Source organism: Triturus cristatus, chromosome 8, assembly GCF_964204655.1.
Source record: "Triturus cristatus chromosome 8, aTriCri1.1, whole genome shotgun sequence".
In the NCBI taxonomy this organism is placed as follows: domain Eukaryota; kingdom Metazoa; phylum Chordata; class Amphibia; order Caudata; family Salamandridae; genus Triturus; species Triturus cristatus.
This window is the reverse complement of record NC_140591.1, coordinates 77,991,297-78,015,993: the sequence shown is the minus strand read 5'-3', so window position 1 is coordinate 78,015,993 and position 24,697 is coordinate 77,991,297. Positions and strand designations below refer to the sequence as shown.

Sequence of the window (24,697 nt, the reverse complement as noted above, 5' to 3'; positions counted from 1 at the left end):
TTCGCACTGATTTTACAGCGCAGGACAAACACCCAATGCAAAAAATGAGCGCAAATGGCGTGACCTAATGCACTCCACCGCTTGTGGAACCCTGCGTAGCGTGGTGGAGTTTTTTGGTCATAGCGCGACGCTCCACATAGCAGAACTCCCCCACTATTATACAGTAGCTTTCATCTAAGAACTCTCTCCTGCGTCGAGTCCAACAAGAGGTTGAGTCCACTCTGGAGGCACTGCCCTTCCAGGGTGGGGAGAAGTTGCCGATGATGAGGCATGACACATTTTGTGTGTGAGGCTTCCACTTCCATAAGGATGACCTTCCCTCCCTTTAGCACTAACACAGGAATTATGTGACAGTCCAAGTGGGACTTTTGGATGTTTGTCTCAAGACAGGATTACAGGATTGTGTATTCTACCTGCAGCTGCCGTACGTTTTATGGTAATTTGGAAGGGGCTTGTGAATCACTGCTACGTGGGACGCGGCCTTTCCTTGGCAACAATGCACGGGAACAAGAGAAGAGTCACAATGATATTTCCAAACCTTGATTCCTCCACCCCATCTTACAAAGAACAGTGAGTGTTAGGGCAGCAAAGTTAAAGTTGGAGGTTAAGCTGAACCTCCTGATTTTGCATCTGGTAGGATACAGCAGTTTTACCTAGTGTTTGTTTTCAGCTAGAATTGAAAAAGCAACTAACAAGTGCTAATGGCTGCCCTTATGTAAATTATTAGGCTTTCAGAGCCATCCTCTAATCACAGGAAGAAAGGTAGACACACATGCTCACAGTGCCCATTTGCATCATATCCCAGCTTCGAATTGTTACATCTCTAATTCCGGCAGCTTTTTAAGCATTCTGATTGGACGAGCAAATTTCAGATACCCACACGTGGTGCCAATAAATAATGCATACCATGGTTCCATCTGCCACTCTCTCAGGTACCAGTTTGGCATTGCTCGCCTTCTCGAAACAGTCACTATCTGGACCATGGGGGGTCATGATACTGTGCAGGGAGCCCCCACCGGGCTGGAAGCCTTCCTCCTTCGCTTCATAGTGGCCCTTGATCAGCCCCATGAACTCACTCATGCAGTTTCCTGTAATCAAACAAAATGCCTCTAACATATTATTTTTTCTGTAAAAATACATTGATAGAATGAGTTTGATTCAAATTAATCATGTGAAAGTAATTTGATTTTCTGCTTTGTGGCAATAACAAGTATGCTGGACAAAGTGGCTGAAGTAAAACGATTTATAATTACTTTGGTAAAACTTTTGAAACATTTCCCCACATGGGCTAAAGTGCTAGTAACTGGCTACCTGACTCCAGTAATGTAAGAAGGGCCAAGGAAGCAGATCACAAGTAGAGCACCTTAGGGTTCAGTACTAGAATATTTTTGGGCTTTTAGTAAACCTTTATTTAACACTTTCAAATGATACAGAAGGTAGCAACGTACTACACTAGTATTCTCAATTAAAAGACACTTAAAGACTTAGGGCTTAATTTAGACTTTGGCGGTCCTGGGTTCACCGTCGCTTTTTGACGGTCTGACCGCCCGCATACCTGGGGTTGCGACATCCTGATTACAATGCGGGTGATGAGCCGTCCATCTGACCAAATCCAGACCGCTGCCACCGCCAAGATCTGAGCTCCCGAAGCGGTGGGGAGAGCCGCAATCAATGTAGCGGTGCCAGCATGGACACTGAAGTCAGGATTAAGACCTGCCTCTCCGCCGACCCTTTCATGGTGGGGACACCGCCATGAAAAGGATGGCGGAAAGGCAGGTTTTGGGTGCAAACGTGTCTCCAGGGCAAGTTTGCCCTGGAGACACTTCCTGGTGCTACTCAGTGTGTATTCCCATGTCTTGTGCACGTCGGCCTGCACTGCTTCTTCTGCAGACCATGCTCCAGGGAAACAGTGCGACCGAGCCTTCTCAGCATGGCTAGCATTGGCAGCGGGTCTCAACTAGAGCTGCAGAATTTGGCCGCCATGACTGCGCCGCAGGCACCCCAGCAGCCCCGTGGCAAAATCATAATACGGTTGTTGGGATGCCGCCTGCTTGTCAGCATTTTCCCCACCGCCGTGGGCTGGCGGTGGCCCTCCAACATCCTAATTGTGCCATTAATAAAGACATCACAAGTATGTATAGCACGGTTCTTTACAGACATTCCAGACGGGTGAGGATATATATTATGACTGTAATTACTGTTATTTTCTGGCTTGCAGGCCGATAATTCAATAATGGTAAAATCTCTATTCCAGACATGCTAGTGTGAGATCCTTGAAACTTTGATTTAGATGTCCTAGTGTGAGATCAACGAAGCTCTGCTCCAGATGCGCTATTGTGCGATCCTTGATACTCTGCTTCAGATGCGCCAGTGTACGATCCTTGATACTCTGCTTCAGATGCACCAGTGTACGAACCTTGAATTTCTAGTTCGGATGCGCTAGTGTGAGTCTTGAAACTCTGCTGCAGATGCACAGCATCTAAATCCTCGAAACTCTGCTCAGATGCACTAATCTGATATCCCCAAAACTCTGCTTCAGACACGCTAGTGTGATATCCTCGAAGCCAGTGCTTCAGGTACTCTTGCGTGAGAGCCAGTGGTGGCTGGTGACATTTGAAAGTGAGGGGGGGGAGTGTAAAAGTTGGATATGAGTTTTCTGTAGAGAGAGTAGCAAGCAAGCTTAACTGCCCGTATCTTACTGCATAAATATGTTCAAAAGTTACCGTAATGTGCAAATTGTACAGCTTGTCAACCTCTGACCCTTTAAAGTGTTTGCTTGCCTAGCGGCTTGCACTGCATGCTGCATCAACTTTGGAAGAAAAATCTCTAACCAGGATTCGGGAAGCACCCACAGCTGCTGGCTGCAATAAGTCACATTGGAATATGTGCAGACAGGTCTTTAAGTGGGATGAAAAAAGTGGGGGCTCTCTAAAAGTGAATATGTAAAATACATTTCTGTGATTCCTATAGTGTGACACCCGAGTGGTATTTTGGTTTCTCTCTGAGATGTTATTACATCCAGATATATAACACAATAACTAACATTCACCTAAAACATGTCAGTACTATTGGCTTTGTCAATGGTTGTTAGCTCTTAAAATTAAATGAGCAACAACACTGATTTATTATAAATAAATAACATAGTAAATGTTTCAATTCTGAAATTGTGAGACTGTGAATTAAATATTAAAGAGGCCTGTGGAAGGAGTACTGGCCTTCGGTTATGTGTGCTTTATGTTAGATATATATGCCCTTTTTCACTGCACATCTCGTCCATCTGCACATCTTCAAACTCCTCTCTTTCATATTCAGCACCGTTTTTACATTCTCCCCCAAATGCACTTTCTCGCATCTCCCTCACTTCACCACCCCAAACATACACTGCAGTGACTCACTCACATTTAAGCACTTCATTTCCTTTTGGTTTTGCCTAATAAATATTTTGACATCTGTGTACCCCTTTCACACACATTTACACAGAATATCAACTACAACTGGAGTACATGACCGTTGTTCTGAGCGTTCTGCAGAGCAGCCAACCCACTGACAGGTACTTTGCTTTGCCTTCAGCCTCAGTGCCAGAGCTCTCAATCAAAGCCAGTCAAACACCTGGCACGACTCATAGCATGCACTATACAAGAGTGATAAGATGCACAAAACAGAAATACAGAAACACAGCATGATGAAACAGCTAACACTCTTGGGGAATGCACGATTAAGTAAAACATGTGAAATAAGAGAGGATCTAAATTGCTGACATGCATTACCTTAACATTTTTAACATTCATTGTTCGTAAAACAGTCCATGTTTTTGGCATTAATATTAAGAACATGAAGATCGGGCCAGTTTTAACGCCATACCGCGGATAACTGTCTTTGCTATTAGTACATATTTCTCCCTTTGCGCTTGACTCAGATATATGGATCAACTTCGCAAGGGAACAAGAGCCCTGCTTGACTTTTGGATACATTTCGCAGGGTAACAAATACAGCAGCACCACTTCTAAAGGGGCCAGCGACCTGCAGCGAGGTCCTGGAGTGTCACATTGAGGGAGGTTAGTGTGACCAGGGGTCTCAGCACACTATATATGATGGAACTGGTCCTTTCTGGTTGGCTAAGGCGATGGCCCAGCCAGGCAGAAACTACCACTCCTGTCAGGGGCTGGTGATTACACACACTATAAAACCTGCGCTCACCCTTGGGTAGCTTGGCACTGAACAGTCAGGCTTACCACATAGGCAATGTGTAAAGCACTGGCACAGTACTCACTCATGAGAAATACACTAAGCGTCACAAAAGAGACTTCACACAGGGTGTATGTAAATAACATTTGTATTCAACACAGCATGAACATCATGTATTGCAGGGCATAAATCACACTTGGAAATATTGCTAGCAGTAATAGGCCGAACCATGTTGAAATAACATCAATAATATGCACACTTGGGAAAGATCCTATTATAACAACCCCCCCCCCCCCTCTAAACCTCCCTTATGCCATGTGACACGTTGTCCACCCCAGGCCCACCCTAGCAGTTCTCATAATTCAATACACACTCCGGGTCACAAAATTATCAGAAATATGTATATACAACGAATAATCACACTTTTTAGCAGCACAGCGGCCGAGGCCGCGTGGGTAAAGCCAATGTCAACCATCGTGTTCTTCTGGCAAGAAGTCAAAGTGCAAAGCAACACTGATCGTCCAGTGTCGTGAATCCCAGAAGATCCGCAGACTGTCACTCTCACACTCACACACACACACACACTCTGCACTGAAACGCGGTGCAACGGATGTCAGGCAGGTCCATACACATATGCACTCAGCATCCTAATGTGGTGCAACTGATACCCAGCAGGTCAATTCATAGCCCATTGCAGACCCCATTGCCCAAGCCTCCCTCCACCTCACCAGATACTAGGCTGCATGGGGCTGAAGTCACACTTAGTCAAGGTCCCAGGGGAGCAGGTGAGGTGTTCAGGGGGTGGAGTCAAACGTGGCTTGAGCTGAGGCCCGCTTACTTGCTCTGCATACAACAGGGAGTCTTAGGGGACCAGCCTACAGAAATAAAATGGGCTAGTGTGAGAGGACTTACATTTCTTCTTGACCTATGGCTTGACCACCTTTTCCCTGAAGAGGTCTTTTAAATTGTCTGGGTAGACTACTGCATGCCAGTGAGCATTGGGGTGGGGGGCGGGAGGGTAGGAACGGTACGTTACATCTTGGAGAGGGTCTCAACCAAAAATGTCTCGTCTTTTAGTACATTCATGATGACTTTATGGTGGTGAGCCGTCTTGTGAATGAAAGCATGATATATGGTAGTATAATCTGTTAGGGAGGACTCAGCCAGGTACGGCTTCAGATCTGGGTCCTTCCCAGAATCAACATTGTAATAGTCTCAGGGATCATTCCCATACTCTCCCCCAACAGACTGGTCATAAAGGTCGCCCTCCCCATAAGGAACTACTTGAGTCACAATATGAGTGCACTGATCTGTCACAAGACTCTTGTGGTGGTGAACAGGCAGCTGAAAATTGGCATGGTGATGGTCGAGAAGGAGGAGGTGGTGATAGTAGTGTTTGGCTGGGAGTGTGAGTCTTAGGGTGGAGGGCTTTTAGCCTTATTTGTGTCCTCCTTGGGCACTGGCTGTAATGGTGCATTGAAGGTGAGCTCCTCCTTGAAGGTTAGCCTCCACTTCATATCATTCGGAGGTAAAATGGTTGATGACTTTCCTGGGGTCTATGAGCAATAATTTAGCCAGTCACTGGGTGAAAAGTTGCTTTTGCATGGCGTCATTCTCTTCCAACAGTGTTTCCAGGATCGGAAGCTCAGATTCCTCTGATTTCGGTGTCGAAGGGGCCTTCAGCGTCAACTTAGCCTTTGGTCTTGGAGGAGATCTTGGTGTTAAATTCGGCTCCAAAGGGAGAGGTTTGGTGCATTTTGGATGAGTGGGAGGTTTATGTGTTTATAGCTAAGCATTGTTAGTATGGTATTGGAGAAATTGTTAGAATGTGGAATGTAGCAATGTGATATATAGTGCTGGAATAGAATGTTGGGGCATTGGGATAGATTTCATTAGGGATGTTATGTGTCTGCGCTGTTTTACTTGTGGCCCTTGTTGGATATTGCTTGTGACAGCTTTCATTTTCGATTGTTATAATCTTTCGCTACACCAACTGGTCTGTGCACTGATCTGAATATGCAAGTTCAGTTTATTTGTAGGCCCAAGTGTTTCATGCGGTATGGGAGTGGAAATGTTGCCTAGGTGTCTAGGCCTTTTTACCATAACAAGTATCGGATTGTTGTTGTCATACAAAAATAATGAAAATGTTGCTATATCAATTATGTCCAAGGGGTTGTTTGTTTGCTGGTTCAGTCAAATATCATTTTATGATCTACTTACAGATTCTGATGAGGTCATCAATTGCTCATTGACCTCTACTATGTCAGGAGTTTAAAGCAATTCAGAAGTCGTATCAAAACATTTTCACTGTTAATTTTGGTCTGCCGTTTAGGGCGAAGTCACACTTTTTGGGGAATAAAGGTATTTGGGGATAGGGTGTCCAGGTTTTAGATGATTTTTGAGAACTTTCTGGTTTGTTATAGGTCTTTGGAAGTTTTGCTCTCTGAAAAAAGAAGTTTTGCGAGTGTGTAGATGTGACAGTTATTTATTCGTTAGGTATCAGGAGAGATGATGGTCAGGGAGTAGTTGGGGCAGCTACTGTTTCTCCTTTTGTATTAGGAAGCCAGGTTTCAGATAACAGAGTAGATCATTTCAGGAATCAATGAGTTGTTGTCAGGACTGAGAGGGATTCCAAGAGGATGTGGTTTAATTAAGATTTTCAGACTGTTCAAACAGGAGCAATTAAAGTGAAGGAAGTTGAGCCTTGACAATCATCACCAACATTCTATTCCAGCACTATATATCACATTGCTACATTCCACATTCTAACAATTTCTCCAATACCATACTAACAATGCTTAGCTATAAACACATAAATAAATAAAACCAACAACTACTACTTTATAAGACTGTATATACAACACAAGTGCTTATTTTCTCTCCTCCGCAAGGTATTTCGCACATCTTTATACTTCCACACAAAGCAATAATTAGACATGCTTCTATATCATCCAGAATAAACTAATGTAATGTCACCCACCTTGGCCTCACAAAAAGACCCATGTACAATTATAACTACACAAAACACTGCTGATGAGTCCTACTGGACCTCACCCGCCAGGAACACATCACCCTCGCCCTGATGTCACTTCATTGGCTTCCGATTAGTGAGCAGATTACATTTAAGTTACTCTACCTGCATTGGGCCTGTATTCTGGTCCTGGGTCACCTTTAACCAGTTGGTTGAGTTGGCATTTCCGCTCCCAGGTAACACCTTGTGCAAGTTACAACTTCAAAGAGGATAAGGCTGGGCTCTGCCGCTACAGCCTCCTTGTGGATGCACAACCTTCTTTAATTTGGGGGTGCCACAATCTTCTTTAGCAAATAATGCATGAAAAAGTAGACACATTCGGACTACATTATTTAAATTCATATTCTTGGGGAAATGTGCACCACTGTAATTAAAATCCACCAGCACCGCTTTAGAAATGTACAAATACAAGCAGTTTGAGCTATTTCTGGCAACCATGAATAAGTCAATGAAAGGCAGGCAGATGGCAATGTCCGCGGGGGCACTTATTGAACAATATTTCTCAAAAGCTCCAACTCCCATTACTTGTTTGCAGTACTTGTTAACAGCATGAACCTTGTCCAAGGGCATTGGAGTGCTTTTCAGCACAACCCGACACCGTTACACATGTTTTTGTTTTTTGGGCACATAGACAGTAATTATTGTGCCCAGAACCACATGCTGTTATTCAAGGCTGGGATTCGTATCTGGTTCCCTGTGTTTCACATTCAGCCACTCTAGTAATCAGGCCACATGTCTTCATTCCTATTTAAAGTACATTCCCATAATGGCCCATACAACAGCCCATGGTGATGAACTTTAATTTTCTTTTAAAGAGAAACTTACGGTGGTAATAAGGTGGGCGGAAAGTGTTCTCAGCCACCCCCCATCGGGGAGGAAAGGTGACAAAGTCAGCAATGGCCACTCCTGGGCGTGTTGACTTTGCTGTCAGAACTGTGAAGATTGAAGGATCCTGCAAATAGGAAATAGAAAATATAGTAAATGCCACACCTGAAAAACCCACAAAATAATCCCAATTTGTTTCTTTCCACAGGGCTTTAGATGATAATGTGTTTATGTATATAATATTATGACAATAAACTTAAAAGATAAAAGACTGGACTGGTGGTGACAAGGGTGGACCGTGAAACTCAGGTGCACAGAGATTCCATATCTGACTTTTAACAATATGAGTAGCGTTGACACACCATTTGTCTCTGATTCATCAAAGACAGACAGAGGTGCAGAAGCATACTGAATGGGATCTAAAAGAGTAATGAATGGTGGGTGAATGTTTCAATGAATGCATACGATCATACGGAGTTGTAATCTAGATTTCTATAATCTTGGTTGCCTATGCACATTGTAAATCAAACAACAACGCAATACCACTTTCCTGCATTTTGATTGGCTCCTAGTTGGCCAATATCTCCAAGGAGAATCGTACCCAGAAGCCCAACACTGACACTACCCACATACCAATACGTGTTGTGTATGGAATACCTGTTTGGGTGCCACCCGCAGGTGTGTCTGGAATTAAACTACCCGATTACGTTGGCAGGAACCCACAAACGTCCTCAGCTCTGATCAAATCTTTAGTTTGATAAATCAGGTCTTGTGTTACTGAATGAGGTTACTGAGTCTTTAATATGTCTGTTTCAACCTCTCCAGCCTCACATGGAAGCTGTGAAGGTATCATGTGAGTTTTTAACTGCTCAAATGGGAAACCATCTATGGACTCATTGAGGGGTTGTTGATTCCTGGCACTTGTACACCTATTGCACTCTTGATAACGTTATGGGGCACCTATTTATATAATAGATCCTTTCTTAAGTGGAGTTCCTTTAAATTGTCTCATACTGCTGTACTCTTACATGTTGTTGAAGATGTTACTAGTGTATTCCTCTACGTGTAGAAGATATGTTACCCACACCGAGTAAGTTAAAGTCCAGAATGAAGTGTCTTGGATACAACACTTCTGTTGGTGCCTTAGGGTACCACACTTTTACGTACCTTGTTTGCTTATGATGGTGTTAACACTGTGACCCTTTACACCACATGACCTTGTCTAAAAGGAAAGTGTGGAGTGTCCACAGCTATTATCTTGAAGATAGGGTCGAAGTATTGCTTCTGTACCTTCTTTCTTGTTGTACACCTTACTGCTCATCCAAGGATAGCAGAATTGCCTTTGGGCAGATACTTCCCCTCTGTCATGTCTTCATTTAGCTCTCTGTGTTGCTCAGATAACAATCATCACAGATTATCATCTTGTGAACCAAGTAACAGATGGTCTATAAAGCCAGGACTTTACTGCTCTTGATGCTCCCACTGACCCTAATCCTTCCAGGGCTGGCTGTGCATCCACCTTCATGGGGATGTAAACGCAGCGTGTGATTGAGTACTGAATACATATTGCTATGTGTTACTTCCAGTACTGATCACAGTGTAGTTCATAAAACAGGAATTTGCACTCATTAAGGGGGTTTCTCGTATCTAATACTCCAGGAAATTATTATATTACTTTTAAGTACATACTCTCCCAAGGGTACTCCAGAGCATTAATCCCTGGAATGTTTGGAAAAATCTACATACTCATGAGTCTGTGGGTTTTCACAAACTAGGCCACGACACACCCCCTCTAACCACTGAAACATTCAGAGAATTAAATCTCTCAAAGGCATGAGTAAATCTGTTTACATTGTGATAATGGGAAGGGAACACTGCCAAAATTGGTGGAGGTTTTTGGAAGATATTTTCTCCATAGGAAAAATAGGTTCTGTAGGGGAAAAAAAGAATTCCTCTTGCAATAGTGCAACAGCATTTTCACATGGTCATTCCTGCACTATAGATGAATACACATGGAAAACGGGGCAAAACCAAAGGGGATGATGGACATGGCTTGGCAGTTCGGGCTAGACTGTTCCCATGAGGCACAGAGTTAGACTGATTTGCATATGGCCATGTCTGAACTGGGGTGGCGGAGTGAGCTAAAGAATGATGATGGATTAAACACAGATCAGTTGACTGGGGGTGAGTGCTTGCAATGTTCAACACTCCGTCCATCAGTCACTTTGGTTTTGCTACACATGGAAAATGCCTTTGTAAGCACATAAAAAAAAGAGTTCACAAAACATGTTAAGTAACCTTTGTGATCTGATTTAAAAAGTGGGTGAATCTACACTCATGCAAGAGAATAAACCCGAGGATACAGGTCTAAAAATATTTTTCTGACAATCGATTCATGTAGTCTTTGTTAAAGAATATTCCACTTGCATGGGTGCTCACTAGGGTATTGTTGGTGTTAATGTTGCTTGTGCTGAGTACTAAGCAATGTCTAGGTTGTAAAATATCCAATCTCTGCAAGTTACTTCCATTTGTGTCAAGTGCTTACATATAAGCCCTGCTACATTAACTATCAACTACAATCAAGAATTACCCAAATTGCCAAGAAGTTTTTTTCTGTACTTTTTAGCTTGTTTACTCTTAATCGAGACCCTCTTAACCCCTTCGCTGCGGCGCGAATTCCGCCGCGGCGCTGGGGGGGTGCGGGGTGAGCGCGGCGCCGCCATGCTCATGACGGAACCACGCCGTCATGAGTCACGGGCGAGCTGTGCTCATGACGGCGTGGTTCCGTCACGACTCCGCCCACTTGCATTGTTCGCCCGCACAGGCAGGGAATCAGTGCCGCGTGGGCGGAGCGGCCGCAACGGCCGCAGTTATGACGGAACCACGCCGCCATGAGCACACGCCGCCCGTGGCTCATGACGGCGTGGTTCCGTCATGAGCACGCAAGGGGTTAAGGAGACACTTCACAACTTCCACATGCACATTACTGTGCAAGGGGCATTGTGGCTACTGAGAAGAGTCTTCCTTTCCTCAGCTAATCAAGAAGGAATCTAGAGAGATCTTGACTGTGTCCACCATGGTTTATGTTCTATTTCTCTGATTAATTATGGTCCATGATCTGGGAGAAAGCCTTACAATGCTTCAGAGACAATCTTTAGCCATGGAAGACATGTTTCTGTTTTGCAACTAATGTTTGATCTGTCTGCTGCTCCTTGTATGAGAGTGGTGGTGATGTAGCAGGATGTAGTCAAATGTCATCTGAGTATATAACCTCAAGACAAGAAACCCTGCCAGCTTTCTGCAGAGTGTGTCATGAAGAGAGCCTGTAATCAACATACAGGAGTAGCTCAGCTCTGTGTTTAATCACTGAATGTATGACATTCTTATTTAAATTTATCAACTGTAGGAGAGTGGCATCGACAGCATAGTTGCCCCCAACTTTTTGCTGATGTTTTGACTGTTTTATGACACCAGCCAGGCTGTGGCCCTGCTATCCAGGACCCCAGGCTATCTGCTTCTTCTCTAAACTGATGTGAGTACCCTAGGTACCTTCCAATTGGATACTGAGGACACCCTGTCAGCCCCTTGTAGATGGTACCCTAGGTACCCAGGGCATGGGTCCCTCAGAGGCCTACCAGGGGCTGCAGCACGTATTGTGCCACCCCTGTGACAGCCATACAAAATGACACCACCAGACCACTACTGTAGTCTGTGTAAGGTGGTGCTTTCACCCTTTACAGGGATATAGGTATCCTGTATCCCACTTAATACAACACATATATCCTCATAGGTCACCCCTAAGGCAGGCCTTGCTAATCCTACAAGGCAGGGTGCTGAGATATGTGTGAGGGGGAACCCCTACCTGAGTAGGGCCCCTCTGCAACCTTCGTAAAACTATTGCTGGGTTGTTTGTAGTGTAGCCATACCATATACTCTTAACCGCATTATAAGTAATCGCGATAGCGTGATAACTTGGGAATGGCTACACAGAACCATATCGTGTTTGGTGTCAAACATGTAGGAATCATACCCCCAATCCAGCCATGGGAGTGAGGGCATGATTTCCCCCTGCTAGAGGGGCGATATGGGAAAAGCGGCAGAATTTAGACACCAATTTAAAAGTGCACACGTAGTACAAAATGGATGCTACCCGCCACCCACACGACTCTGGCTGCCTGTTGCTGGGCAGAACTCCAGCCACGGCAGCTGGACAATAGGGATCTTGTTGCAGGGAGGTGCTCCCACCTCCCCAGACAGACTATGTGGATTGGAACTGGGTGGGTGCACCATAGGATGTCTTTCAGACTTGCACGTAGGCTTCTCCAGTGCCTACTTCTGCCTACACCGCCTCAAACCGGTTCAGTGGCATCCTGTCCCCTGCCCAGGCGGGAAGCCACACAAAGGGGAGAGGGTGTAGCCACCCTTTCCCGTCTGAACTCTCATTGGTGGGCTCTGATCTGGACACTCCCCTAATCTTTGGATAAAGGTGAATACAGGGTCCCCAGAGCCTCAGATTATTCTTGAACTTCACAGACTTGAACTTCGACTTGCTGCCGCACAGCTGAATGAAGAAATCTCCCTTGGGGTAAAGGAGTTACCACCCTGCTTGGCAGGCACCTGAAACACTGCAAGTGACCTGGTTGGAACCTCGCTGCTCCTACGGACATCGACGACTCTTTCCTACCTTGAGGGGGGTTTCCAAGCATCCCAGAGGCCAGTGAGTGTGTACAGCAAAGCTCAGCACCGTGGACCCCGTGGGTGCCGAGATCCCCAATACCCCAGCACACCGGCCACCTCTTGCACAGCACCCAACCCCGACAAGTGGGGAAGTTGTGCTCTGGCCCATAATTGAGCTAACCTCTCAGCATCATTTGTGCCAAAGATCGACGCCCTAGCCCGCTCCGGCGACCCGTAGGCGCATCTTTACACATGCCAAATTGCTGCCTCCCGCGGTCCCTTGTCTCTCGACTGGTGGGCCCTAGCGGAGGTCAATCTTCACTTCCAAGAGTTCCCCTGGTTGCTCCAGGCCTGCTCTTCAGTCTCCTTGCTGGAGACCTCGCTCAGACCTCGTGGGTCTGCACCAGCAGCAATTTTGTGTTCCTTGCGTGGGTTGCGGTTGCCAAAGCTTAGTGGATCCAATCCGGACACTAACACCGCAGCGACCCTCATCCTTTGTGGGACAGTCGCCCTCCAGAAGCTGGCCTTCATTGACGCCTCCTGGACCCCGTGGCTGACGATCCAAGCTACACCTCTTCCACCTGGAAGCACCCGACATTGAAGGGCTCCTTCTCCTGAGCCCCCTGGTCACTGTGCCGTGACCCAGACTCTGTCCCCTCTGCTTTCAGGTCCTTCTCTTCAAGATCTACATTTTCAATCTTCACGACATCGACAACGCTTCTTGCTAGCAGCAGTTCTTCACGTTTTGCCATTGAAAATCAGCCCACGACCCAACATCGAAAACGACCTATGCACCCGGCTTCCCTGGGGCAGGTAACAGTGGTACCTTGGTACTCTTGTGTGTGTGGGCCCTTCAAAAGCTTAACTCTAAAGTATTGAACTTGAACTCCTGCTAGAAGTGTTTTTAAACTTGTAAAATTCAACAGCGACATTCTCCATAGGCTTTAATAGAGATCCCGACAGTAGCTTTAGCCACTGCACGCGTCTCCCGTGGGTCCCCTTTCTCACTACCTTGGGTGGTTTCACAAGGGGCCAGCGACCCTAAATGCCCTAGGCATTGTCTGTAGAATTGTCGTGGTTCTTATACCACTTTTTTAATATATGGTTTGGTCCCCCCCCTGGGGCCCTATGATTCCAGTGCTATGTATTATAACTATCAATGCTTGTTTGAATTGTATCTTTAGCTCTAGCCTCATAAAGAGACTAGTGGGATTATTCTTAGAATAAATATATATATTTTATATATATATACCTGTGTGGACTACTCTTTCATTTGGTTATTCAAGAGGTTATCTATGGTAAAACAATAAGCTTAACGCTCCTTCAAGACTTAGCCTGAAGGCTGCTCTCCACAGCTACCACTAGGATAGCTTTCTTTAAAGGTTGTCTTTAACCTATCACCATAAGAGTCGAATTGGACTGGTGCAAGGTGTCCCCTATAACTAGTGGACAGCATATGCCAGGCCAACTTCTCACATTGGTGTGCAGCGGTTGGATTCAAGCTTGCCATTGTTTTACCAGATAACAAATTGAATTTCTAAAGTGAAAGCCACTTGGTACTAAAGGTACATATAAATTTAAGCTTAGAATACAATAAGTTCTACTGAACTTAGGAGTTGTGTGTAGAGGGCTTAGCACACCTTGACTACAACTCAAGAAAGGGTTCAGTAGGCCACACCTAGTGTAGGTAGATACACCAGTACCACTACACTAGAAATGTCTTCAGGATCGGGAGCCCATAAGGCCCTGGAAGGACCCTCAAGGGTCCCAGTCAACAAGTATGACAACCTCTCTTTTGCTGAGCTTAGGGAGATGTGCACTACTAGGCAACTGAAGACAAACAAAGGTGCCAACACTCAACGTCTCAGGGAAATCCTGCTCATTGTAGACTTCAAGCAGACTCTAGTGTCTGAGGGGGTAGACAGGTTGGGTGGGCATCCTGCAGAAGAGGACACCCTGGTGGTGGACTCTGATGAGGACCAGGAAGAGGAAGTTGAACTTGACCTGGATGAATCAGAGCACTCACAACATGGAGGTGATGGCCCAAGAAGCACTCCCTCCATCCCTAATGGGAGAGTGGTGGATCCAAACAGAAGGAACAGATCCCCCGCAGAGGGGTCTAACCATTCTGAGAGATCCAAAAGGACCTCTGCCTCTTCTCAGAGAAGAGAATCCTCCAAAGAGAGGAAATGCAGACTGATCCAGTTTGAGTAAGCCAAGCTTCAGCTCAGGAGAGAACAGTTAGCATTAGACAGGGAGTCCCTGGAGCTTCAGAAAGCTTCAAGAAAATGGGGTCTAGAGACCCCTGGTGGCAGTAATAATACCCCTAGAGTTAGAGAGAAAGCTCCTGACAAAAGGAACCTGCATAAGATTGTGCCCCCCTATCAGTCAGGGGATGACATCCATAAATGGATCACTGCACTTGAGAGGGCCTGTAAAGTTCAGAGGGTCCCAGTAGAGCAGTGGGCAGCAATCTTATGGCTCTCCTTTGCAGACAAAGGAAGAGCCAAGCTCCTCTCTGTCAGAGAAGAGGATGCAGATGATTATTATATCTTGAGAGATGCTTTGATAGATGGGTTTGGTCTAACCACTGATCAATACAGGTTAAACTTCAGCGATACCCAAAAAGCACAGAATCAAGATTGGGTAGACTTTGTAGATTGTGCTACTAAGGCTCTGGAAGGTTGGTTAACTGGCAGCAAAGTAGATGATTACCAAGGATTGTACAATCTCATTCTGAGGGAGCAGATCCTTAATAATTGTCAGAATCAGCTCTTGCATCAGCACCTGGTGGACTCAGATCTGACCTCTCCCCAAGAAGTGGGAAAGAAGGCAGACAAATGGGTCAGAACCAGGATCAAGCAAAAGGTCCAGCCCTTGGGGGGTGTAACTAAAAAGGAAGATGCCAAAAACTCTGAGAAGGGTGGGGAAAAGGGAAAAGACCAGCAGTCTTCAACAGGCCCCCAAAAATCAGCATCTGATAATTCCCAATCCAACAAAGCTAAGCAGCCAAGGAAGCCATGGTGCAAAATCTGTAAACAGAAAACCCATTGGACTTCAGACTGCAACAAGGCCAAAGACTCCACAAGTACCACTACACCTGCCCCTAAGGCATCTGTTCCCCCTAGTCCAGCTATAGGCGGTGGTACACAGAACAAGGGGATAGTAGGGTTGACCCTGGGATCTGGAGAGGAATCTGGCCTAGTCAGAATGCCTACTCAGGCTGTATTAGTTTGTGATGGGGACCTGTCCCTATTTGTGAGTCCCAGTGGTCTGGGCAAATACAAGCAACATCTTAGAATAAATAGAAGGGAGTCTCTAGCTTACAGGGACACAGGGGCTAGTGTCACCATGGTGACTAAGGACCTTGTGGACCCTAGATCATACTTGGAGAAACTTACCAGGTGACCAATGCAAGCAATGTCAGTACTAACCATGCTCCGGCAGTTGTTAACTTCTCTTGGGGAGGGGTAACGGGCCTAAAGAAGGTTGTGGTGAGTGCAGACCTACCAGTAGAATGTTTGCTAGGGAATGATTTGGAGACCTCAGCATGGGCTGAGGTGGAGCTAACTACCCATGCAGCGATGCTGGGTATTCCTGCAGAAGTGTTTGCCCTGACAAGGTCAAAAGCTAAGCTGACAGAAACTGAACAGGCCTTGGATCCTGGAAAAATGGACCAAGGACCTTCCAAGAGGAGGAGTAGCAGGGGTAAGGCAGTGCCTTCCCCCCAGGATCAGTCTGAAGAGACTCTTATAGCAGAAGAGGATCTGACACCTGAAGAAGGAACTGTCCCAGATGAGCTTGAACCTGATCAGGTTGAGTTCTTGGGGACAGGGGGACCTTCTAGGGCAGACTTGAGCCTGGAGCAGCAGAGCTGCCCCACTCTTGAACCCCTCAGACAGCAGGCTGCTGCTGAGGCTGCTGGGAATGCTAGTGGAACCCATAAGATATATTGGGATGATGGACTCCTGTACTCTGAGGGTCGAGACCCCAAGCCTGGTGCAGCCAGGAGGTTGGTCATACCTCAGAGGTTCAGGGGTTTCCTACTCACACTGGCCCATGATATTCCCTTAGCAGGACACCTAGGCCAAAACAAGACATGGGACAGAACTGTCCTTCACTTTCATTGGCCTCAAATGAGTGAGGACTGTAAGAGTTTCTGTAGCTCTTGTATTACCTGCCAGGCCAGTGGCAAGGCAGGTAAATCCACAAAGGCCCCCTGACACCACTACCTGTGGTGGGGGTTCCCTTTGAACGGGTAGGGATTGACATAGTTGGTCCCCTTGACCCACCAACGGCATCTGGGCACAGGTTTATTCTGGTGGTAGTGGATCATGCCACCAGATACCCAGAAGCTATTCCCCTTAGGACCATCACAGCACGTGTGGTGGCAAGGGCACTCCTGGGAATCTTTTCCAGGGTGGGTTTCCCTAAGGAGGTCTTATCTGACCGAGGTACAAACTTTATGAGTAGTTACCTCAAAGCAATGTGGAAGGAGTGTGGTGTCAACTACAGGTTCACCACCCCTTATCATCCTCAATGCAATGGGCTTGTTGAGAGATTCAACAAGACCCTCAAGGGTATGATCAAAGGGCTCCCAGAAAAGATTAGGCGAAAATGGGATGTTCTTCTGCCCTGCCTTCTCTTTGCATACAGGGAGGTGCCACAGAAGGGGGTTGGTTACAGCCCTTTTGAACTTTTGTTTGGTCACCCTGTTAGAGGGCCACTCTGTCTAGTGAAGGAGGGATGGGAGTTACCTCTCAAACCCCCTAAACAGGATATTGTGGACTATGTACTTGGTCTCCGCTCCCGGATAGCTGAGTATATGAAGAAGGCAACAAAAAACCTTGAGGCAAGTCAGGAATTACAAAAAGCCTGGCATGACCAAAAGGCTGTACTGGTGGTGTACCAGCCAGAACAGAAGGTATGGGTGCTGGAGCCAGTGACCCTAGCCGCCCTCCAAGACAAATGGAGTGGACCCCATACCATTTTGGAAAAGAAGGGAGAGGTCACCTACTTGGTGGAGCTTGGCACTCCCAGAAGTCCCCACAGGGTACTTCATGTAAACAGACTGAAACCATATGTGGACAGGGCTGACATGGGCTTGCTCATGGCAACGGATGAGGGACAGGAGGAGGAGAGTGACCCTCTCCCAGACCTGCTCTCTCACAACCCTGATGATGGGTCAGTAGATGGTGTAGCCTTGGCAGGCAGCCTCACTGCCCAGCAACAGTCTGACTGCAGACAAGTTCTCCAGTCATTCAGGCATAAGTTTTCACTGACTCCAAGTCAGACCACCTGGTGCACTCATGAAGTGGACACTGGTGACAGTCTGCCTGTGAAGAATAAGATCTACAGGCAACCTGACCATGTCAGGGACTGCATAAGGACAGAAGTTCAAATGATGTTGGAATTGTAAGTCAGTGAGCCCTCAGACAGCCCTTGGGCTAGCCCAGTAGTCCTGGTACCAAAACCTCACACCCAAGATGGTAAGAGAGAGATGAGGTTCTGTGTAGACTACAGAGGACTCAATGCAGTCACTAGGACTGATGCAAATCCCATTCCCAGAGCAGATGAGCTCATAGATAAATTGGCCTCAGCCAAATATCTGAGCACATTTGATCTGACAGCTGGCTACTGGCAGATAAGGTTAGCTGAATCTGCAAAAGCCAAAACTGCATTTTCTGCCCCTGGTGGGCATTATCAATTTATTGTGATGCCCTTTGGTTTGAAAAATGCACCTGCCACTTTTCAAAGGTTGGTGAACCAAGTCCTCTCAGGCCTGGATGACTTTAGTGCAGCATATCTAGATGATATTGCTGTCTTCAGCTCCACCTGGGAAGATCACCTGATCCACCTGAGGAAAGTTTTGGAAGCCCTGCAAAAGGCAGGACTCACTATCAAGGCTACTAAGTGCCAGATAGGGCAGAGTCAGTTTGTGTACCTGGGCCACGTGGTAGGTGGAGGCCAGGTTCAACCACTACAGAGCAAAATCCAGACCATCATGGACTGGGTTGCTCCAACCACTCAGACTCAGGTCTGAGCTTTCTTAGGCTTGACTGGTTATTACAGAAGATTTGTCAAGGGATATAGATCCATTGTGACCCCCTTAAATGACTTAACCTCTAAGAGGATGCCTAAGAAAGTTCAGTGGACTGTCAGCTGTCAGAAAGCTTTTGATGACCTAAAACAGGCAATGTGCTCTGCTCCAGTACTCCAAAGCCCCAACTACTCCAAAGAATTCATAGTTCAAACTGATGCTTCTGAGGTGGGGGTAGGTGCTGTATTATCACAACTGGATGAAGAGGGCCAGGATCAACCAGTAGCTTTTATTAGCAGAAAGTTGACCCCCAGAGAGAAACGTTGGTCAGCTATAGAGAGGGAGGCCTTTGCTGTGGTCTGGGCCTTGAAGAAGCTGAGGCCATATTTGTTTGGCACTCACTTCATTGTTAAAACCGACCATAAGCCCCTCCTATGGCTAAAACAGATGAAGGGTGAAAACCCCAAACTACTCAGGTGGTCCATTCCCCTACAGGGGATGGACTATAGAGTGGAACATAGACCTGGGAGCAACCATGCCAATGCAGATGGCCTCTCCAGATATTTCCACTTAGAACATGAAGACTCAACTGGTCAAGGTTAGTTTAATGTCCCTGCGTTTGGGGGGGGGGGGGTTATGTAGGAGAGTGGCATCGACTGCATAGTTGCCCCCAACTTTTTGCTGATGTTTTGACTGTTTTATGACACTAGCCAGGCTGTGGCCCTGCTATCCAGGACCCCAGCCTATCTGCGTCTTCTCTAAACTGATGTGAGTACCCTAGGTACCTTCCAATTGGATACTGAGGACACCCTGTCAGCCCCTTGTAGATGGTACCCTAGGTACCCAGGGCATGGGTCCCTCAGAGGCCTACCAGGGGCTGCAGCACTTATTGTGCCACCCCTGGGACAGCCATACAAAATGACACCACCAGACCACTACTGTAGTCTGTGTAAGGTGGTGCTTGCACCCCTTACAGGAATATAGGTATCCTGTATCCCACTTAATACAACACATATATCCTCATAGGTCACCCCTAAGGCAGGCCTTGCTAATCCCACAAGGCAGGGTGCTGAGATATGTGTGAGGGGGAACCCCTACCTGAGTAGGGCCCCTCTGCAACCTTCGTAAAACTATTGCTCGGTTGTTTGTAGTGTAGCCATACCATATACTCTTAACCGCATTATAAGTAATCGCGATAGCGAGATAACTTGGGAATGGCTACACAGAACCATATCGTGTTTGGTGTCAAACATGTAGGATTCATACCCCCAATCCAGCCATTGGAGTGAGGGCATGATTTCCCCCTGCTAGAGGGGCGATATGGGAAAAGCGGCAGAATTTAAACACCAATTTAAAAGTGCACACGTAGTACAAAATGGATGCTACACGCCACCCACAAGACTCTGGCTGCCTGTTGCTGGGCAGAACTCCAGCCACGGCAGCTAGATAATAGGGATCTTGTTGCAGGGAGGTGCTCCCACCTCCCCAGACAGACTATGTGGATTGGAACTGGGTGGGTGCACCATAGGATGTCTTTCAGACCTGCACGTAGGCTTCTCCAGTGCCTACTTCTGCATACACCGCCTCAAACTGGTTCAGGGGCATCCTGTCCTCTGCCCAGGCGGGAAGCCACACAAAGGGGAGAGGGTTTAGCCACCCTTTCCCATCTGAACTCTCATTGGTGGGCTCTGATCTGGACACTCCCCTAATCTTTGGATAAAGGTGAATAAAGGGTCCCCAGAGCCTCAGATTATTCTTGAACTTCACAGACTTGAACTTCGACTTGCTGCTGCACAGCTGAATGAAGAAATCTCCCTTGGGGTAAAGGAGTTACCCCCCTGCTTGGCAGGCACCTGAAACACTGCAAGTGACCCGGTTGGAACCTCGCTGCTCCTACGGACATCGACGACTCTTTCCTACCTTGAGGTGGGTTTCCAAGCATCCCAGAGGCCAGGGAGTGTGTACAGCAAAGCTCAGCACCGTGGACCCCGTGGGTGCCGAGATCCCCAATACCCCAGGACACCAGCCACCTCTTGCACAGCACCCAACCCCAATGAGTGGGGAAGTTGCGCTTTGGCCCATTATTGAGCCAACCTCTCAGCATCATCTGTGTCAAAGATCGACGCCCTAGCCTGCTCTGGCGACCCGTGGGCGCATCTTTACGCACGCCAAATTGCTGCCTTCCGTGGTCCCTTGTCTCTCGACTGGTGGGCCCTAGCGGAGGTCAATCTTCACTTCCAAGAGTTCCCCTGGTTGCTCCAGGCCTGCTCTTCAGTCTCCTTGCTGGAGACCTCGCTCAGACCTCGTGGGTCTGCACCAGTAGCAGTTTTGTGTTCCTTGCGTGGGTTGCAGTTGCCAAGGCTTAGTGGATCCAATCCGGACACTAACACCGCAGCGACCCTCATCCTTCGTGGGACATTCGCCCTCTAGAAGCTGGCCTTCCTTGACATCTCCTGGACCCCGTGGCTGACGATCCAAGCTACACCTCTTCCACCTGGAAGCACCCGACATTGAAGAGCTCCTTCTCCTGATCCCCCTGGTCACTGTGCCGTGACCTAGACTCTGTCCCCTCTGCTTTCAGGTCCTTCTGTTCAGGATCTACATTTTCAATCTTCACGACATCGACAACGCTTCTTACTAGCAGCAGTTCTTCACGTTTTGCCATTGAAAATCAGCCCGTGACCCGACATCGAAAAAGACCTATGCACCCGGCTTCCCTGTGGCAGGTAACAGTGGTACCTCGGAGGAGGAGCCTAGCGCGCACCCAAGATGGCCGCGTAGGTGCGAGGCTCCCGAGGACCTCCGCGACCTCCTGCATAAATCCTGACCGAATCCTGTCCTAGATGAGGGGACTGTGTTTGTGAACCCGAGTTGAGGTGACGCCCGTTTTCCGTTTTCAATTCGGACGTCGGACACCGGCGGGAGCACCGATTGAGGTTTGCGGCCTTCTCCACGCCGGCCCCCCGTACTGGAGTTGTGGGGCGATCCGGCGACAAAGTGAATAACAGCGGCGGGCAGGGCTGGGCGACTCGCGCACCCCGCACTTTCACTTTCGCTTTTGCGCCCTCCTTGCTGCCAGGCGAGGTAGGGTCACGAAGCGGTGTGCGGTGGTGTGGCCTCGTTGGGGTGCCCTGCCGGCCCGCCAGCTGCGGTCCGTCCTGTGGAGCGGTGGTCGCCCCCCCTCCGGAGCCCTTGAACGGGATTGTCTACCCCCTTTTTGAGGAGATTGGCTCGATTTGGGACCGCGACCATGGCCACAAAACAAGATGGCGACCGGGCTAAGGTGAAGTCGACCCGTCGTGGCGCGGCCCATCAATCCAACAATATGGACCGCTACACCCTCCAGAAGGGATCTCCAGAGGCGCTGCGTAGATCCCCTACGGGCCCGACTGACGCTCCTGCTCTGCCCACGGACCTGACCCTCCGAGACGTCATGGGCGCCATCGCCGAGATGAAGGCCTCGGTGGACCAGCGCTTTGACACTCTGGCGCAGAAGATCGACTCGGTCCTCGTGGACGTGGGCCTCGTGAGAGCCGATCTCTCAAAAACAAATGACCGGGTCGATTCTTTGGCCCACTCTACCTCGGGCCTCACATCTGACGTGGCGGCCCTCCAACAGGAGGTGCGCAGGCTTGGCCAGGCGAGCGCCCTGATGCATCGTCGACTGGAGGATTCCGAGGGTCGGGCCCGGAGAAATAACGTCCGCATTATCGGGGTGCCGGAGGGACGCGAGGCAGAGGCAGCGGATCTGTTTGTGGAGGATTTGGTCCTCACCCATCTCCAGCCTCGGGGGCTGAGTAAATTCTTTGCAGTGGAACGTGCCCACAGGGTCCCCGGGGGTAGGCCTAAGGCTGGAGCCCCTCCGAGGCCTCTCATTGCCCGGATTTTCAATTTTCGGGACAGGGACGCTATCCTGCAGACCTCCAGGCTACAAGGGCCGGTCAGACTTGACAATATGGATATCAATTTCTATCCTGACTTTACTCCGGCGGTCCAAAAGCAGCGACTGAGTTTTCTCGGTGTCAAACGTCGCCTACGGGACCTGAATCTCAAATATGCTATGCTTTTTCCGGCTAAGCTGAGGGTGGAGGTGGATGGCCGCACGCACTTTTTTGATCGTCCCGAGGCGGCCGGGGACTGGCTGGACACTCTGCCCGGAGATCGGGGCCGGGGGGGTGGGGGGGGAGCGGTTGGTGGGGAGGGCCCGCCGGATCAGGACTGAGGGACTAATGGTAGGCCTTGCTCTGGACTGTGTTATTGTCACCATTGACTGTTAGGGTAAGTTCCCCTCCTGTGGAGGTCGTGTGGGGTCGCTTGGGGGATCTCCCTCCTCCTCTGGGGGACTAGTTAGTTTTCTTTCTATGGGGCGACAGGCACACTGCACTTTGGGGGGGCTGTTTGGGCTCATGCAGGGGTGCAGGGTGGGGGGAGTTCTGTTGGGATGGGTGGGTTGGGGTGGGGTGTGGTTCGTTTCTACCGCAAGGCAAACCCTTTATTGTATTGGAGTTTTTGAGATGCTCTCGGGGGGACAAATGATGGCTTCTGTATGTGATGGGGGGTAGGGACCTGACTTTGTTGTCCTGGAACGTTAACGGACTGGGTGATAGGATTAAGCGGGGTGTGGTCCTGCAATATTTGAAACGGATTTCGCCTGATGTGGTCTTTTTGCAGGAGACACACCTCATTGGTAACTCCTATTGTGCCATGAATCGACGTGGCTATCGTTTGGTGGCCCACTCGGGCTTCACATCAGGCTCACGAGGGGTGGGCATTATGGTCAAGACCTCGCTCCCGCTAGAAATAGACGAGGTGCGCCATGATGAGAGGGGACGCTACACTGTCTTGGTGGGGAGAATGGAGGGCAAGGTAGTCGTCTTTGTCTCAGTGTACGTCCCACCGGGGTTACAGTCCACCACCTTTGCGGACCTGGGACGCCTCCTGCTTGACCTTCCGGGGGGGCTTCTGGTGGTTGGGGGGGACTTCAATGCGGTGGCTTCTGGGACTCTGGATCGCTATCCCCCTAGGGACCTCCCCCGGGCACAAGCGTGGCTGTCTGGCCTTTTGGACACGCTGGGATTGGTGGATTGTTGGCGTCTAAAGCATCCCACTGAGCTGCAATACACCTTCCATTCGGGGGCCCATGGTAGCCTTTCACGGCTTGATTATGTCCTTGTCCCTGCGGCCTATGCCTGGAGAGTGGGGGAGGTGCGCCATCTGGCGCGGGGTATTTCAGATCATTCTCCACTCCTGTTACACTTTGATGTCTTCCCGAGGGGGGAGGGCAGAGTAGCTCCAATCAATGCCTGGTACCTGCGCGACCCCACTATTCGTGCTGACTTGATTAAATCCTTGCAACGGTATTTTGAGGAGAATGTGGGGTCTGTCCCGTCTGCCATTTCCCTGTGGGAGGCTTTCAAGACAGTGCTTAGAGGGGAGGCCCTCTCCTTTATTTCCCATGCCCGGAGGCGCGCACAGGAGGAGGTGACCCGGGTGGAGGCCGAAATTACTGAACTGGAGGGTGATCTGGGGAGTGGGGTGACTGACGCTGCGCTGCACGTTCTACACCTTAGGCAGGCGGCCTATAGGTCCCTCGTCACGGAGGCGGCCAGGGGCCTCAGCAGAGAGCAACAGGGGCGATTGTATGATGTGGGTGATAAGGCTGGCAAGTTGATTGCGTGGTTGGATAAGAAGGAGAGAGCTAGTCGTGTGGTCCCGCTGATTGAAAGAATGGATGGTGTACGTGTTGCTGAGCCGGAAGGCATTGTCTCTTGCTTCGCGGATTATTTCCGCGAGGTATATTCCCTGGTTTCTCCCTGCCCGGAGGAGGATTCCCATGCCCTGCTGCGTGACATCGCGCTGCCCTCCCTCTCAATGGAGGACAGGGAGTTGATGGATGCCGCCCCCACCTCGGACGAAATTGCCCTCGCCATCCGCTCGGT

General features: G+C 48.5%; 1 protein-coding gene across 1 annotated transcript in view; it reads right to left on the bottom strand.

Annotated features, from left to right (window-relative positions):
- Positions 1 to 24,697, bottom strand: part of HGD (homogentisate 1,2-dioxygenase) — a 200,200-nt gene that overhangs the window by 13,838 nt on the left and 161,665 nt on the right. The window contains exons 12-13 of the mRNA XM_085621044.1: positions 8,042 to 8,168; positions 907 to 1,088 (exon numbers count right to left, since the gene is read on the bottom strand). Coding sequence (XP_085477170.1) covers positions 907 to 1,088; positions 8,042 to 8,168 — 309 coding nt within the window. The remainder of the gene's footprint in view (positions 1 to 906; positions 1,089 to 8,041; positions 8,169 to 24,697) is intronic.